The sequence below is a fragment of the Orbicella faveolata genome, unplaced genomic scaffold (genome assembly GCF_042242905.1).
Source record: "Orbicella faveolata isolate gen_17 unplaced genomic scaffold, um_ofav_v1 contig_3, whole genome shotgun sequence".
Classification (NCBI taxonomy): Eukaryota; Metazoa; Cnidaria; class Anthozoa; order Scleractinia; family Merulinidae; genus Orbicella; species Orbicella faveolata.
The window spans coordinates 16795288-16807192 of NW_028301558.1; the positions used below are offsets into that span (position 1 = coordinate 16795288).

Here is an 11905-nt window from a genome sequence, read left to right on the forward strand (position 1 = left end):
CGATTACTAAATTCCGCCGTCAGTCAGGAGCACAATATTGGGCTGCTGACGTATCCGCAATAAGAAAAGAAAGCTCTACGCACAGGAAGATGTGCCCTGAGCTATTCTTCCTTCCTGGGCGGAATATAATGAGGACATAAACAGTCAAAAAACTCATATTAAGTTCCTGTTTCCCGAGTTATTGAGCTATTGTGCAATCGGCTGGAGGAACATATACCAGGTCGAATCTTTTTTTGTCTGTTATGGTTTAGTCGTATAGTAGGGTAAGGACGCAGTCAGAGAGTAAGGATTGCGATCGATTCTCATAAGTTATTTCTTTCAGTTTTTCGGGGAATTTTTTTTTAATCCTTCCTTCTCTTACGCAGTGATTTCGCAAGTCTTGACCTTTTGATCTCGCACGTGCCATAATTCCCGATCAGGACTGGGTACGAAATTGTCCGATAAGATGGCGGGTAATCTTGCATGCGGCCTTTGTGCGTTCTCCTGTTGATTTATTTACTCTATCAAGAATCTTAGCAGGCTAACATGGCTGACGAAAGACCCAGACGGCAACGGGCAGTGAGATCTTGTACGGTAAGTTGGCTAAATGAACGTGTTACACCTGTGCGTGAGGAATTCGTGATCGCGAGTTCGCGCGGAAAATCGCTGCAAAACGTGTTTCAAAACAATAACTTGAAAGTGACTTGAAAGGAACTTGGAAGAGTGACCGTTGTGAACAAAAACTTCTAGTTTTCGCATTTGTTTCGAATGGAAAAAGTGTGATTTGTTTACCGGCGGTGTTTGTGTGAAACTGAGCACTGTAGGCCCTCAAAAATTTCGGGGATACTTGAAGTTACTAGAAGGGCTTCGTCATGCAGCCAACGCCGGTTTCAGCACGAAAACAATAAAGTGTTGATTCATTAACGCGATTCAATCTGACCTGTGTTAATGTCAATATCAGTGGTTATCTTTTACTTTTTAATCTATAAATAAATTATAACAAATACGATATTACGTCGCTCTTTTTGATACTGAGATTGCAGCTGCTATATCAAAGATGACTGTTTCCTAATCGAGTTGAATTACCGATCTACACCAGAGATTGGAGTTCTTGTGCCTGCATGCCTTAGGGGCGAAAACGATAGCGAACCAAAGTCTGAAAGTTTTTTCATAAACAAGTCTCAGATATGTGTGGGGATTTTGAGGTTGTCGTGAGGTGAAAAACCTTCATAACTGACTTCGTCGTTGATTGCAACACCTTAAAAATCTGCACGTCTTTAATAAGCTCACCTTAGAAGAATTTCTTGTTCTTTTTTCTTGGCTAGGAATTTTTTGGAGCAAGTCTACTGCACAAAGAGGAAGTGGAGTTAAGAAGGGCGCTGCATGCATCTCTAAAAGAAGCAAGAAATGTACAACAGAAAAAACAATTAGAAACGTCTGTTGAACCAATTGTAGAAACCCGCTCTATTTGCACCAATACCAACACAAGAATCAGGATAAAAGCATCTGCAAAAAATAAATCAGAAAAGAACCACAAGGAGAATTCCCCTAAACAGACAAAGAGAGAAAAGGAAAAGGAAGAAAGTAAACTATTCTCAACCAGTAGTCAAGTATTAGCCAAATCCAAAAACAAGACAGATGTTGAAACCCTTGAAAGAAGGAAACCTGGAAAAAAAGTTTTGTTAAGAAAAATTGAAGTAGGAAAATGCTTACAAAGAAAGGAACTACAAAGTCCAACAAAACAGAAAGTGACGAAGCCTTCAAAGGGGAAAGAGCTTAAGATTCTACTTCATAGCAAAGCATCTAAGAAATTACTCAATTGCAAGAAGGTGAAAAGTGATAAGAAGAGCAGAGTGGTTCAGAGTTTAACTGAGAAATTTAGTGCTGTGGGAAAAGTTGGTAAGCATCAATCTGCAGCATGTCCTAAAAGAAAGAAAGATTGCAAAGATCAAAGTCTTGCTGAGACTTCCAACAATGAAGTAAAAAAGAGGAAAACCACTTTGCAGAATGCTGAGTGTGTAACAGCAGAACAGATTTCATGTTCGATTGAAGAGACTCAGAGTAACACTTCTGATAGCATTTGTGAGCTGCAGCGTCAAGAGTCAAATGGACTACAAGGAAAACTAAAAAGAAAAATTAAACATAAGCTTAAAGACAGAAAACTTGTAAATCCACTTGGAGAGATCTACATACCGGCTAACATAGCAAAGACTGAAGATTTCCTTACGTTCTTATGTCTCAGAGGTAAGTTAGTTGTCATGGCAAACAGACTGATCCAAAACAAAAACACAATTTACTGACATGTTTTCCAATTCTCAAAACAAACATCAAGAGAAATATTCAGGGCTAAGTATGGAGAATTCATATTTCTAGCTCTCTAGCTAACTTTGACTGTTGAAACAAATAGTTTTTTCAAGTAAAAACTGTCTTATGTGAGGTAAACAGCTTGAGGATTTAACAGTTTAATGATCAATTCAGGACACCAAAGCATACATGTATATGCCATGGATATTTTGTGCAATTACAAATTGACGAGAGAAAAGAATGCCTTTGAAGTGTTTGATGTACTTGACTTGAGTGTCTCATGTTTGTTTCAGGTAATGCCAGTCTTCCAAGATCATTCGAGGTCTTCAACAATCCTGATCCATTTGTTACACAGCCAGCTCACCAGTATGCTGATGAAAGAGTATTTTCCTCTCCAGTGCTCCCCATTCAGTCATCAGTGACCTATTCCCCACCGTCGTCATGTGCGCCCAGTGAGACATCAGCTCCCTCGCCCATGTCTTCGACTGATGGATGGTTGATAAATGATGATTAAGTCTGGTTCTCTGTTATGACAGATGTTATTAGAGTCAGTTGTGAAATGTGAAGAATCCATGTAAAAATGTTATTTAAGCACAATTAAGGATCAATATTTTGTTTTTATCCTTCAGATTGTGCTTGTAATTTGCAGCATTTATATGAAATTTTTCAATTCCACTGCAGAATCTGCTAATGTATCCATTGAGTAGCAAGTGAAAACCAACTTCTGATGTCTGGACAAGTGCTCATTCTGAAGTTCTAATGAGGGCTTTGGGAAGAAAAAAAAAACTTTTGGGTGATGCTTCTTCATATTATAAAAATTAAAATGCACGCTATCGCTTGGACCAAATGCTGTAAAATGATGGAATTCCTCTTGCAACTATACCGGTCAAGTACAATTTGAATCAACTAGATTCTAAGAGTGAAATGATAGCAGATTTTGGTGTTATCCTGAACAGTTGATCAAAGCAGTCTATCTTTTCCAGCTCATTAGATTTGAACCAATGAAGGAAACCCTACTGGTTTCTACCCTTCAGGTTCTCTCTTCATTATGTACGGGTTATTGACCAAGTGTGAGGTCAAGATGGCGGGATATTGGCCAAGTTCTTTTTTTCGCGTGTTTATGGACTGAGACGGAGTCGACGTCCATAAACTTGCAAAAAAAAGAACGAGGCCAATATCAAGCCATCTTGTAATGACTGAACAAGCTTGGTCAATAAAGGATTTATTAAATGGGTTTCGGGGAAATTTTTCTTGCGGGACACGGCGGGTAGTCCCGAGCGGGCAAGATAGCTCCATCTTGCCCACTCACAGAGCTAGCCATTTAATAAGCAATGTTACAGAGTATGCTGTCCAGTAGTACATGTTTTGTGGTGCAGAGAGGGGCAGAAATGAACCATACATTAACCTTACAGTAGGGTTAATTTAGTTTAGATTTTTCTTCTAACCACAAAAGTATGCACATCAAAAGTAAAGTCCTAGATATTTAGCACTGTAAGTATTATTCAGCAGTTTCACTGAGAGTTTGAGGAGAAAGCAGCTGGTTACAGCCATGACTGTTCTTAGCATGTGGTCAGTTTGCTTGGGACCTGAACTGTATAGATTCTCTAGTTATATGTTTAAATTGTTTTTTGAGGTTGCCTTTAGTTTTGGTGTATACAGTGGAACCCCAATTTTTAGAAAACCCTCAGTCCAGCACTAATTTTACTCCTGATTTTTCAAACCAATAATATTCTTGTTTTCCTTGGAGGTTCGAAAAAGGGATTCAACTGTATTTGATATTGTGTGAGAAAATCTAAGAGAAGCAAGTATAAACAAGCTCTTTGAATACTTATTTAAAATGTGTCTACATGCATAAAGGCAAAAATTATGTAAAAATTTAAAACTCAACCGTTGGACAGGTACATATAATCCCCAAAATGACTTGCAATGAATGATTGGTTCAGACAGTGTAAAATAGACTGATATCATGTTACAGCAATTTTCACATAGCCTGATGTATAGAGTGCGTGTTACAAGAATTGAGTATTCATTGCAGTGTTGATTACACAACCCCATGCAGCTTACAATATTATTGTCTATCTATCTGATGGTAAGACCAAATGAATCTTGAGTCAGTGAGTCAATAATTTTTTCAAGTTTATTATTTACTAGTTAGAGAAAAAAAAAAATACAATAATCAAGCTACCTGAGCATTATTCTGGCTAACCTGAGCTCCAGGCTAGCCAAAGTGCTATTCAGGCCAAACAGAGTGCCATAATTTCAGGCTAACCAATGTGCTATTTAGGTTATCTGGAACACTATTCTGTTTTACTGGAGGGCAATAAATATTTGACCAGTGAAACAACTCATTGACTTACGACTCAAACTCATTTGTCTTGAGTCATACAATGTATATCAGGATCTCGTAGGCTTCTACGAGTGTGACATTTATTTCGATTTTTTTACATGATGCATGTACATGCTACTAAGGGTCGATGGTCCCAAAGTATTTATTGTAAAGTGATGCTATTTTTAATACTGAAAGATGTAATATATATGTCAATGATATTCATTTGGTATAATTACTTTTATGCATGTTTAAATGTTTTACTTGATGTACATGTATAATATGTATAAGTTATATATTTCTGATACAACTGACAACATGGGTCAATAAATTTTTCACTTTTTATTAACTATACGTATCTTTATTTTTTCTAAGAGGGCACGGTAACGAATCCTGCAATCTGATTGGTACTTAGCATGATCCAGAAATTTCCTTCTCTGACCATGGCCAGGGAAACCCGTGTGTGATTTGTGTGACTGGAAAAGGCCAACAATTATTTAAGTGATTTGAGGGGGAGGAAGTTATTTACCAGCTAAGGGTCGGCCCAAAATGATATAGTGAAAAACTGTGACCTCGGACTTGAAAATGCTGCCCGAGGCAGCAGGCAAGGTAACAGGGGTAATTGGCCATAGATGCCTGACTGTACTGATGCAGGCTACTTATCAACAACAGGTTGGTCAGTCACGTGTATGAATTGAGGTGCTGGAACTCATCACAGTAGAATGTCAGGAAATGACAACAGCGTCAGTAAACATCTTTCGTAGTTTCTTCTTTAGTTCTGGTATACCGCTTCCATACTTTGCTGACACGGGTATGACGGGCAGAGAGAATGTGTTCTTTAAGCGTTGAATTTCAACCTCTGATTCAGCGATGTCTATCTTGTTGGCCACAATTGCTGCAGGTCGCTGCGACAGCTGTTCCTTGTATAGCTCCAATTCTTGTCGCAAGGACACAAAGGTGGTTAATGAGTCCATGTGAGAAATGTCCAAAACATAGAACAGACAGCGGCATCGTTCAATGTGCCGCAGAAAAGCATGCCCTAGTCCCTTGTTTAGATGAGCTCCAGTTATTAATCCAGGAATGTCTGCCACTGAGAGATAAAAAGAACACCAATAAAACCGTCAGCATAACGTAAAATTCATAATATTTAATAATCAAATGCAACAGACTGGCACTAGAAAATATGTGATGACTGTATAATTATTACACTTGTTTTAAAGTTTCACTGATTGAAAATAAACCGAACACAAAAACCTTTTGACTATTGAGTAATTTAAAAGATAATCATAACCATTATAATTACTATAATTAAGATTTTATGGTACTGAAGTGTGGCTGAGGATGGTTGATTAAAACTCAAACCACTGAATAAATAGCTATACAGGGCTAGTCAATTCGCAAATACCAGTGAGCATGAACTATTGACAACTCTGTGTATTGTTTCTCATCTTATGTGTCATCACTTTTGTACTGGTATTTTGTAATTTACTTCAGACTGCAAGACAAACACTGTACAGTGAATCTTTACACTTGGACCATTGAACTTTAAGAACAAATTAAAGTTGGACATACCTGCAATTTGTAAATAATCTTCAAACTCCACAATGCCAACATGGGGATTGATTGTGGTGAAAGGATAAGCAGCTACCGCTGGCACTGCTCTGGAAATTGCTCTCAGAAGTGTAGACTTACCAGCATTGGGGAAACCAACCTTGAACACAGAATAATAATTACAGTAGTCATGGAAAAATGTGATAATTGTCTTAATATAAATCTTGACCTCAAATTATATCCAAGGTTTTGTAAAACAGATCTTTAAAACACTCAAATTAGAATTATTGCATACGACAAAGCTTGCTGTCTGGCAGCCAACACGTACTCAGGGATTTCATTAACATTTTCAGCAAGAGGGCAACTGGTTTTCACAGGTTTAAACTAAACTTCTTGGATCATGTGTACTAAAGGCATCCACGGTCAAGTTGATCAATACCCTCAATCGATACCCTCGAAGGACATCTCAATCGGTACTCTATGTCCGACATCCCAATCAATAATCGGTTGACACTCAATCAATACTCAGTTGTCACTCAATCAGTAGCTGGCTGAGGTTCGACCAAGCCATATGCATGGATCGAAAATTAGTCCACTGTCAACCGACTGTCGACCAAGATGTCGATAGAGTGTCAATCAAGTATCGATCAAGTGAGGACAGAGGGTGGATCGAGGGTATCAATCGACACTCGACTGTGGATGCCTTTAGTACGCATGATCCAACTTCTTTATGAGAAAATCTTTCCTCTAGATGGTCAAACTAGGTGGGCAAAATCATCCTCACAGCCAGTCAGTTTGCTCAGTGTCCGGTCCTGAAACCCCTGCATGTACTTGTAGCCATAATGTCATGAGATACTAACCAATCCAATATCAGCAATAGTCTTGAGTTCCAACTCTACAACTTTCTCCTCTCCAGAGGCCCCATCAGTTGAAATGTCTGGTGTTTGATCCACTGCTGTCTTGAAATATGCATTTCCAATTCCACCCAGACCTCCCTTAGCAGCTATGAAGGTTTGACCTTCTGCTGTAATGTCAGCAATCACATGTCCTCCTTCCTTCACAACTGTTCCAAGGGGTACCTAAGAAATGGAGTACACAAGTCAACTTTCTGTGTGAATTTAATATGCCATGTTTGGGAGACTTGCATAACAAAGTCAGAATGGATTAAGAGTAATGATTATCAAGAGTGGCAATTAAATCCTTGTTATAATTAAAGCTTTTGATTATTTCTTGGCCTTGAATTAGCACAAGACTCTTTTAAATAATGGGTTTTGAAATCAGAAAAACCAACATTGGTGCATGGGCTTAAAACTAAAGATCAATTAGTGCATCACAAAAGATTGTGATTGTGGGCAGGTTGTGAGTCTTCCAACATAACAAAATATTAAATGAAATATTCACAATCTAGACAACATGTCTATATGGTAGTTATTAAATTCACTTTGTTGGCGCCTTGGCTAGTCCTCATCCATCTGGTCAGCATAAACTAAGATATAATCTCTGTCTTACAAGACATTTTTAAGGAGTTACACTCAGTCTAATCAACAATGATTTAGATAAACATATACAGGCAAAAACTAATGATAGACAAATCCGACGTTTTGGCGACATCTTGTCGCCATTGTCAAGGGAAACTAATTAACTAAGAGTTCAGAGTTACTAATTTGCATAAGTTAGACAAAGACCTTAGCGCGAACTGAGTCTGATTGTACATTTAAACACAGTCGTAATTGTTTAATGAGTAACATCTCATTAATGAGACAATCAAACTTGTTGCGGCATTTTTTCAACACGCTAAAACAATTGCGAAGGTCATCCGGAATCCTGCCTGCGTGCCTATTATCATAGTGATTGCGTACTGACAAGGTCTTGCTTCTATGTCCATCAACGTGGATGAATAGATGGCCACGGGTGTAACCGACATAACCAGCATCGCACTGGATATTTCAGTTTAGAGAAAACAGACTTCAGTCGTTGAGATCAACTCCATCTACACTAATATCCGACAAGCCTGCAGTTTGTTTCGGTACACTTGCATTCTTCGCATCATTAGCAGCCTTCGAAAGGACTACTACCATGATGACTGAAGTCTGTTTTCTCTAAACTGAAATATCCCAAGCACCTTGTTGACTCCACTGTTAAAACCTTCCTAAATTTAAAGGTCGCTGACCAGCCCTCATTACAGTCCAGATCTACGACAGAAAACACTACTCAGGTTGTCATACCCTTTAAAGACCAGGAGTCTGCTAATATCGTGAAGACACAGTTAAAAGATCTCAGTGTGAAGCTGCAGACTAGTGTTCAACTGGTGTTTACGAGCTGCAAGATCGCCCAGGAGTTCCCAACAAGTGAACCTCAGCTCATTGATCAACAATGCGTTGTGTATAACTTCAAGTGTGACCAGTGCGATGCTGGTTAAATGTCGGTTACACCTGTGGCCATCTGTTCGTATGCGTTGATGGATATAGAAGCAAGACCTCGTCAGTACGCAATCACTATGATAATAGGCACGCAGGCAGGATTCCGGATGACCCTCGCAATTGTTTTAGCATGTTGAAAAAATACCGCAACAAGTTTGATTGTCTCATTAATGAGATGTTACTCATTAAACAATTATGACCGTGTTTAAATGTACAATCAGACTCAGTTCATGCTAAGGTCTTTGTCTAACTTATGCAAATTAGTAACTCTGAACTCTTAGTTACTCTTGAAATCGCATATTTAATTGGTTTCCCTTGACAATGGCACCAAGATGTCGCCAAAACGTCGGATTTGTCTATCGTTAGTTTTTGCCTGTATACACTCAGTCTGTGTTCACTATATAATGTTTTACTTTCCATTTGTATTCATATGAAACCTTACAAGCTACATGTAGATAACAGAAAGACTTGTAAACATCAAACATCCTAACATTACTAATGCATAAGATGCCAGTTTTATTTTATGGTCCAAATGGGTTAAATACAGAAAAAAGTAATTTTGTATGTTCACCTGAAATGTGCGATCAGAGCCATTCTTTCCCTTGCAGTCATCTCCCCTACCATCTCCACCATTCTCAGCCTTGATATGTTTAGGAAGATGGGCAAACTCCTTTACAGAATTATCTGCAATCAAAACAATGCTTCCTCCACAACCCCCATCACCACCATCAGGGCCAGCTCTGGGTTGGTATCTAGATATTGATGACGGTCAGTTACAAACCATTAGTCATTTAAAGCCCAGTCTGGTTGGAACTTGTGAATTTGGTTTGAAAAACTCTGCATCTAGGTAAAGTCTTTCTACATGTATGAGACAAGTGGTCCATCAGGCTGGAGCTTATCCAGGCTTCTGTAGCATGAAGTGACGACGAGTATTTCTACTCCCCCCCCCCCCCCCCCCCCCCTGGATGGGATGCTACTCCATCGCAGGGTTACCACCAGCAGTAAATTTGCTGGCACCCATTTAATATACATCTGGGTGAAGAGAAGTACTGTGAGAGTGAAGTGTCTTCCCCAAGAACACAACACCATGTCCCTGGTCACAACTTGAATCTGGACCGCTTGATCTGGAGTTGAGCACACTACACTGTAACCATGAGGCCGCTGCGCCTCCCCATAACTTTGCATAGGCTCTGTTACATACATGCACTGGACTGTGGGCCTGCTTCCCTCTGATTAGGCAGAGTAGAAGCAACGGATTTTTGCTGCTCAATTAGGAGACAGCATGAATAGAGTCCTATGGAACTAGTCCAGTACAACTCTCTCCTCAGGGGCTCCTTGCTATTTCTGTTACTTTTCAATGCCCATTTTAAGTCTTTGCCAATTTAAATTTCCCCTTCCCCCATTTAGTGCCCCTGGGTCCGAGAATGATGCAAGTGGAGTCTTAATACCTAGGCAACAAAAACTAAACTTACTTTAGCCTCCTGTAGTGAACACACCCATTTCCACCATCTCCAGCTTTCAAAATTACTTTCTTCCAGTCAATAAACTGTCTATGCTGTTGCAGTGAGAAAGAACCTTAGTTATGGCAGTGCATGTGCAAAGGAGGTCATGTCTTCTAACTTGGGACAAGTGGATTTTCTAGTCTTGCTAGTGGACAAGTGACATTTCTGCGGCAGTTTTGAGGAAAATTATTCCAATTACAGAAGTACATAAGAGATGACTTGGACTAGTGAGAATGTCGTTCTGGCTGGTACATCATAGTTACAGCTATACTGAAAGCCAGACCCAGAAATTGGTTTTCTTAATTTGCACCCTGACTAGTATCTATCACATGTCCATAGTTAGGGCTATAGGATACAAGTTTTGTGCTCTAATACTGCATGCTCAAGTTACTGAACTGTCACACTAATCAGGGCTTGGAAAAAAAGAAAAAAATGAATTCAAGCTTGCCTTTGGACAAGCAGCTCTCAAATTGTGCTTGCCCTGGGCAAGTATTTGTTTACTTTTAAATTTATAGTTAGTTGGCAGGCAACTTGCCTGGGCCTTGTTCATTACAGAATCGGACCCATTGAAAAGCGTCGCCCGGGAAAAGTGGGGGTACCCACGATGCATTGCGGGTGCAACCACCTGTGAATGAGGTTGCAACTAGGCTACTGCCAGTTTTTGTCTCTTAAGATCCTGAAGTGACAAATTCCCAAAAAATGAAGTTAAAAGTTACAGGTACAGCTGGAGCAATGCAGTAGTGTTGTTTGAAAGCATTGAAATGCACTTTTCATCAGAAAAGGCCTATGTATACATATCAACAGAATGTGGAGTGTTCACACAAAACCATGCAAGTAACACACTGTCTAATTACTACTATTCTTCTCTGATGAAAAGGGCAAAATTTGAGCAGTCAATAGATTAATTATTGACTGTGATCGCATTGCATTCATGTTCACGTCTCCTCGTGCTCAGTTAGTCTCTCGTTCTAATTGCATGCGATTCCGTTGTTAAGTTTTGTTTCCCTCCCTCCCTCCCTAGAGGACAACTACTTGAGCCTGTAATTAATGAAGATTGTTTCAGCCCGAGTTACACTAGGGATTACTTGATTGATAGGCCTTACGCTAGTTCTCTGTCTCCTTTTTTGCTTATTTGCATTTTCCCGTGCAAAGTTTTTTCATGGGCACGATTCTGTAATGCCATTGGGCAAGTGAGAATGAAAAGTGACTTGCCCAGCAAGAAAATCTACTTGTCCTGGACAACTGGACAGCACTTTTTTTTGAGCCCTGGTGTAAATGTGGGTCAACTTAATTACCTCGAAGTCCATATATTTGTTCTAAATATGACAAATAATTTTGAAATGATTCAGTACTCTTTCTCCTTATTTAATATATACCCTACACCACCAGGGGGTACTCATAGATAACAATAAACATGGAGACGGCCGAATGGTTAATCAGCAGAGAGTGCTGACAACCTCACAGATGTCCTAACCTGAACTTTTCAAGGGAAGTTGCTTGCATATTTGGGCAAGCTAAAGAGAATTATTTTGTTTCAGATGGGCAACCTGATGTAGGTAGTACAAGTTTAGGGGTTGCCTATAAATCAACACCTCTCCTGAAGCAGATAATTATGCAATAATTATATGTAAAGTTCCACCCTCCAAGCAGAAGCTTTTCTTAACAAGAGATAAAAGAGTCTCTGCTTACAGGGTGATCTACTTGCCTTGTTTGATTTAGAACTAAAGCAGCGTGAAACTTCCCTGAACCACCTCAAAGTCATTGGACCACAAACTGGCATGAAGGCTTGGTTACTAATTTTACAGGCGTGGCTACTAAACCTG

At 39.4% G+C, this 11905-nt stretch overlaps 2 protein-coding genes across 2 annotated transcripts; one reads left to right on the forward strand and one right to left on the reverse strand.

Annotated features, from left to right (window-relative positions):
• The first annotated feature begins 260 nt into the window (after positions 1-260).
• LOC110063287 (uncharacterized) lies at positions 261-4958 on the forward strand. Its single transcript, XM_020770256.2, has 3 exons — positions 261-573; positions 1305-2223; positions 2577-4958. The coding sequence occupies exons 1-3, from the start codon at positions 526-528 to the stop codon at positions 2795-2797; spliced, it is 1188 nt and encodes a 395-aa protein (XP_020625915.1). The 5' UTR covers positions 261-525; the 3' UTR covers positions 2798-4958.
• LOC110060513 (uncharacterized) lies at positions 4933-11890 on the reverse strand. Its single transcript, XM_020767301.2, has 6 exons — positions 11788-11890; positions 10053-10135; positions 9152-9332; positions 7021-7239; positions 6182-6320; positions 4933-5699 (listed from the first exon to the last, which is right to left on the reverse strand). The coding sequence occupies exons 1-6, from the start codon at positions 11860-11862 to the stop codon at positions 5335-5337; spliced, it is 1062 nt and encodes a 353-aa protein (XP_020622960.2). The 5' UTR covers positions 11863-11890; the 3' UTR covers positions 4933-5334.
• Positions 11891-11905: the final 15 nt, after the last annotated feature.

Bases quoted from the DNA above. Each gene is read 5' to 3' on its own strand.
- LOC110060513 (XM_020767301.2), bottom strand. From the start codon at position 11,862: ATGCCAGTTTGTGGTCCAATGACTTTGAGGTGGTTCAGGGAAGTTTCA. The intron at 9,333-10,052 runs GTAAGTTTAGTT...ATCAATATCTAG, and splicing joins GTTCACTACAGGAGGCTAAA to ATACCAACCCAGAGCTGGCC. The intron at 7,240-9,151 runs GTGAACATACAA...TCCATTTCTTAG, and splicing joins GCTCTGATCGCACATTTCAG to GTACCCCTTGGAACAGTTGT.
- LOC110063287 (XM_020770256.2), top strand. From the start codon at position 526: ATGGCTGACGAAAGACCCAGACGGCAACGGGCAGTGAGATCTTGTACG. The intron at 574-1,304 runs GTAAGTTGGCTA...TTTCTTGGCTAG, and splicing joins GGGCAGTGAGATCTTGTACG to GAATTTTTTGGAGCAAGTCT. The intron at 2,224-2,576 runs GTAAGTTAGTTG...TGTTTGTTTCAG, and splicing joins TACGTTCTTATGTCTCAGAG to GTAATGCCAGTCTTCCAAGA.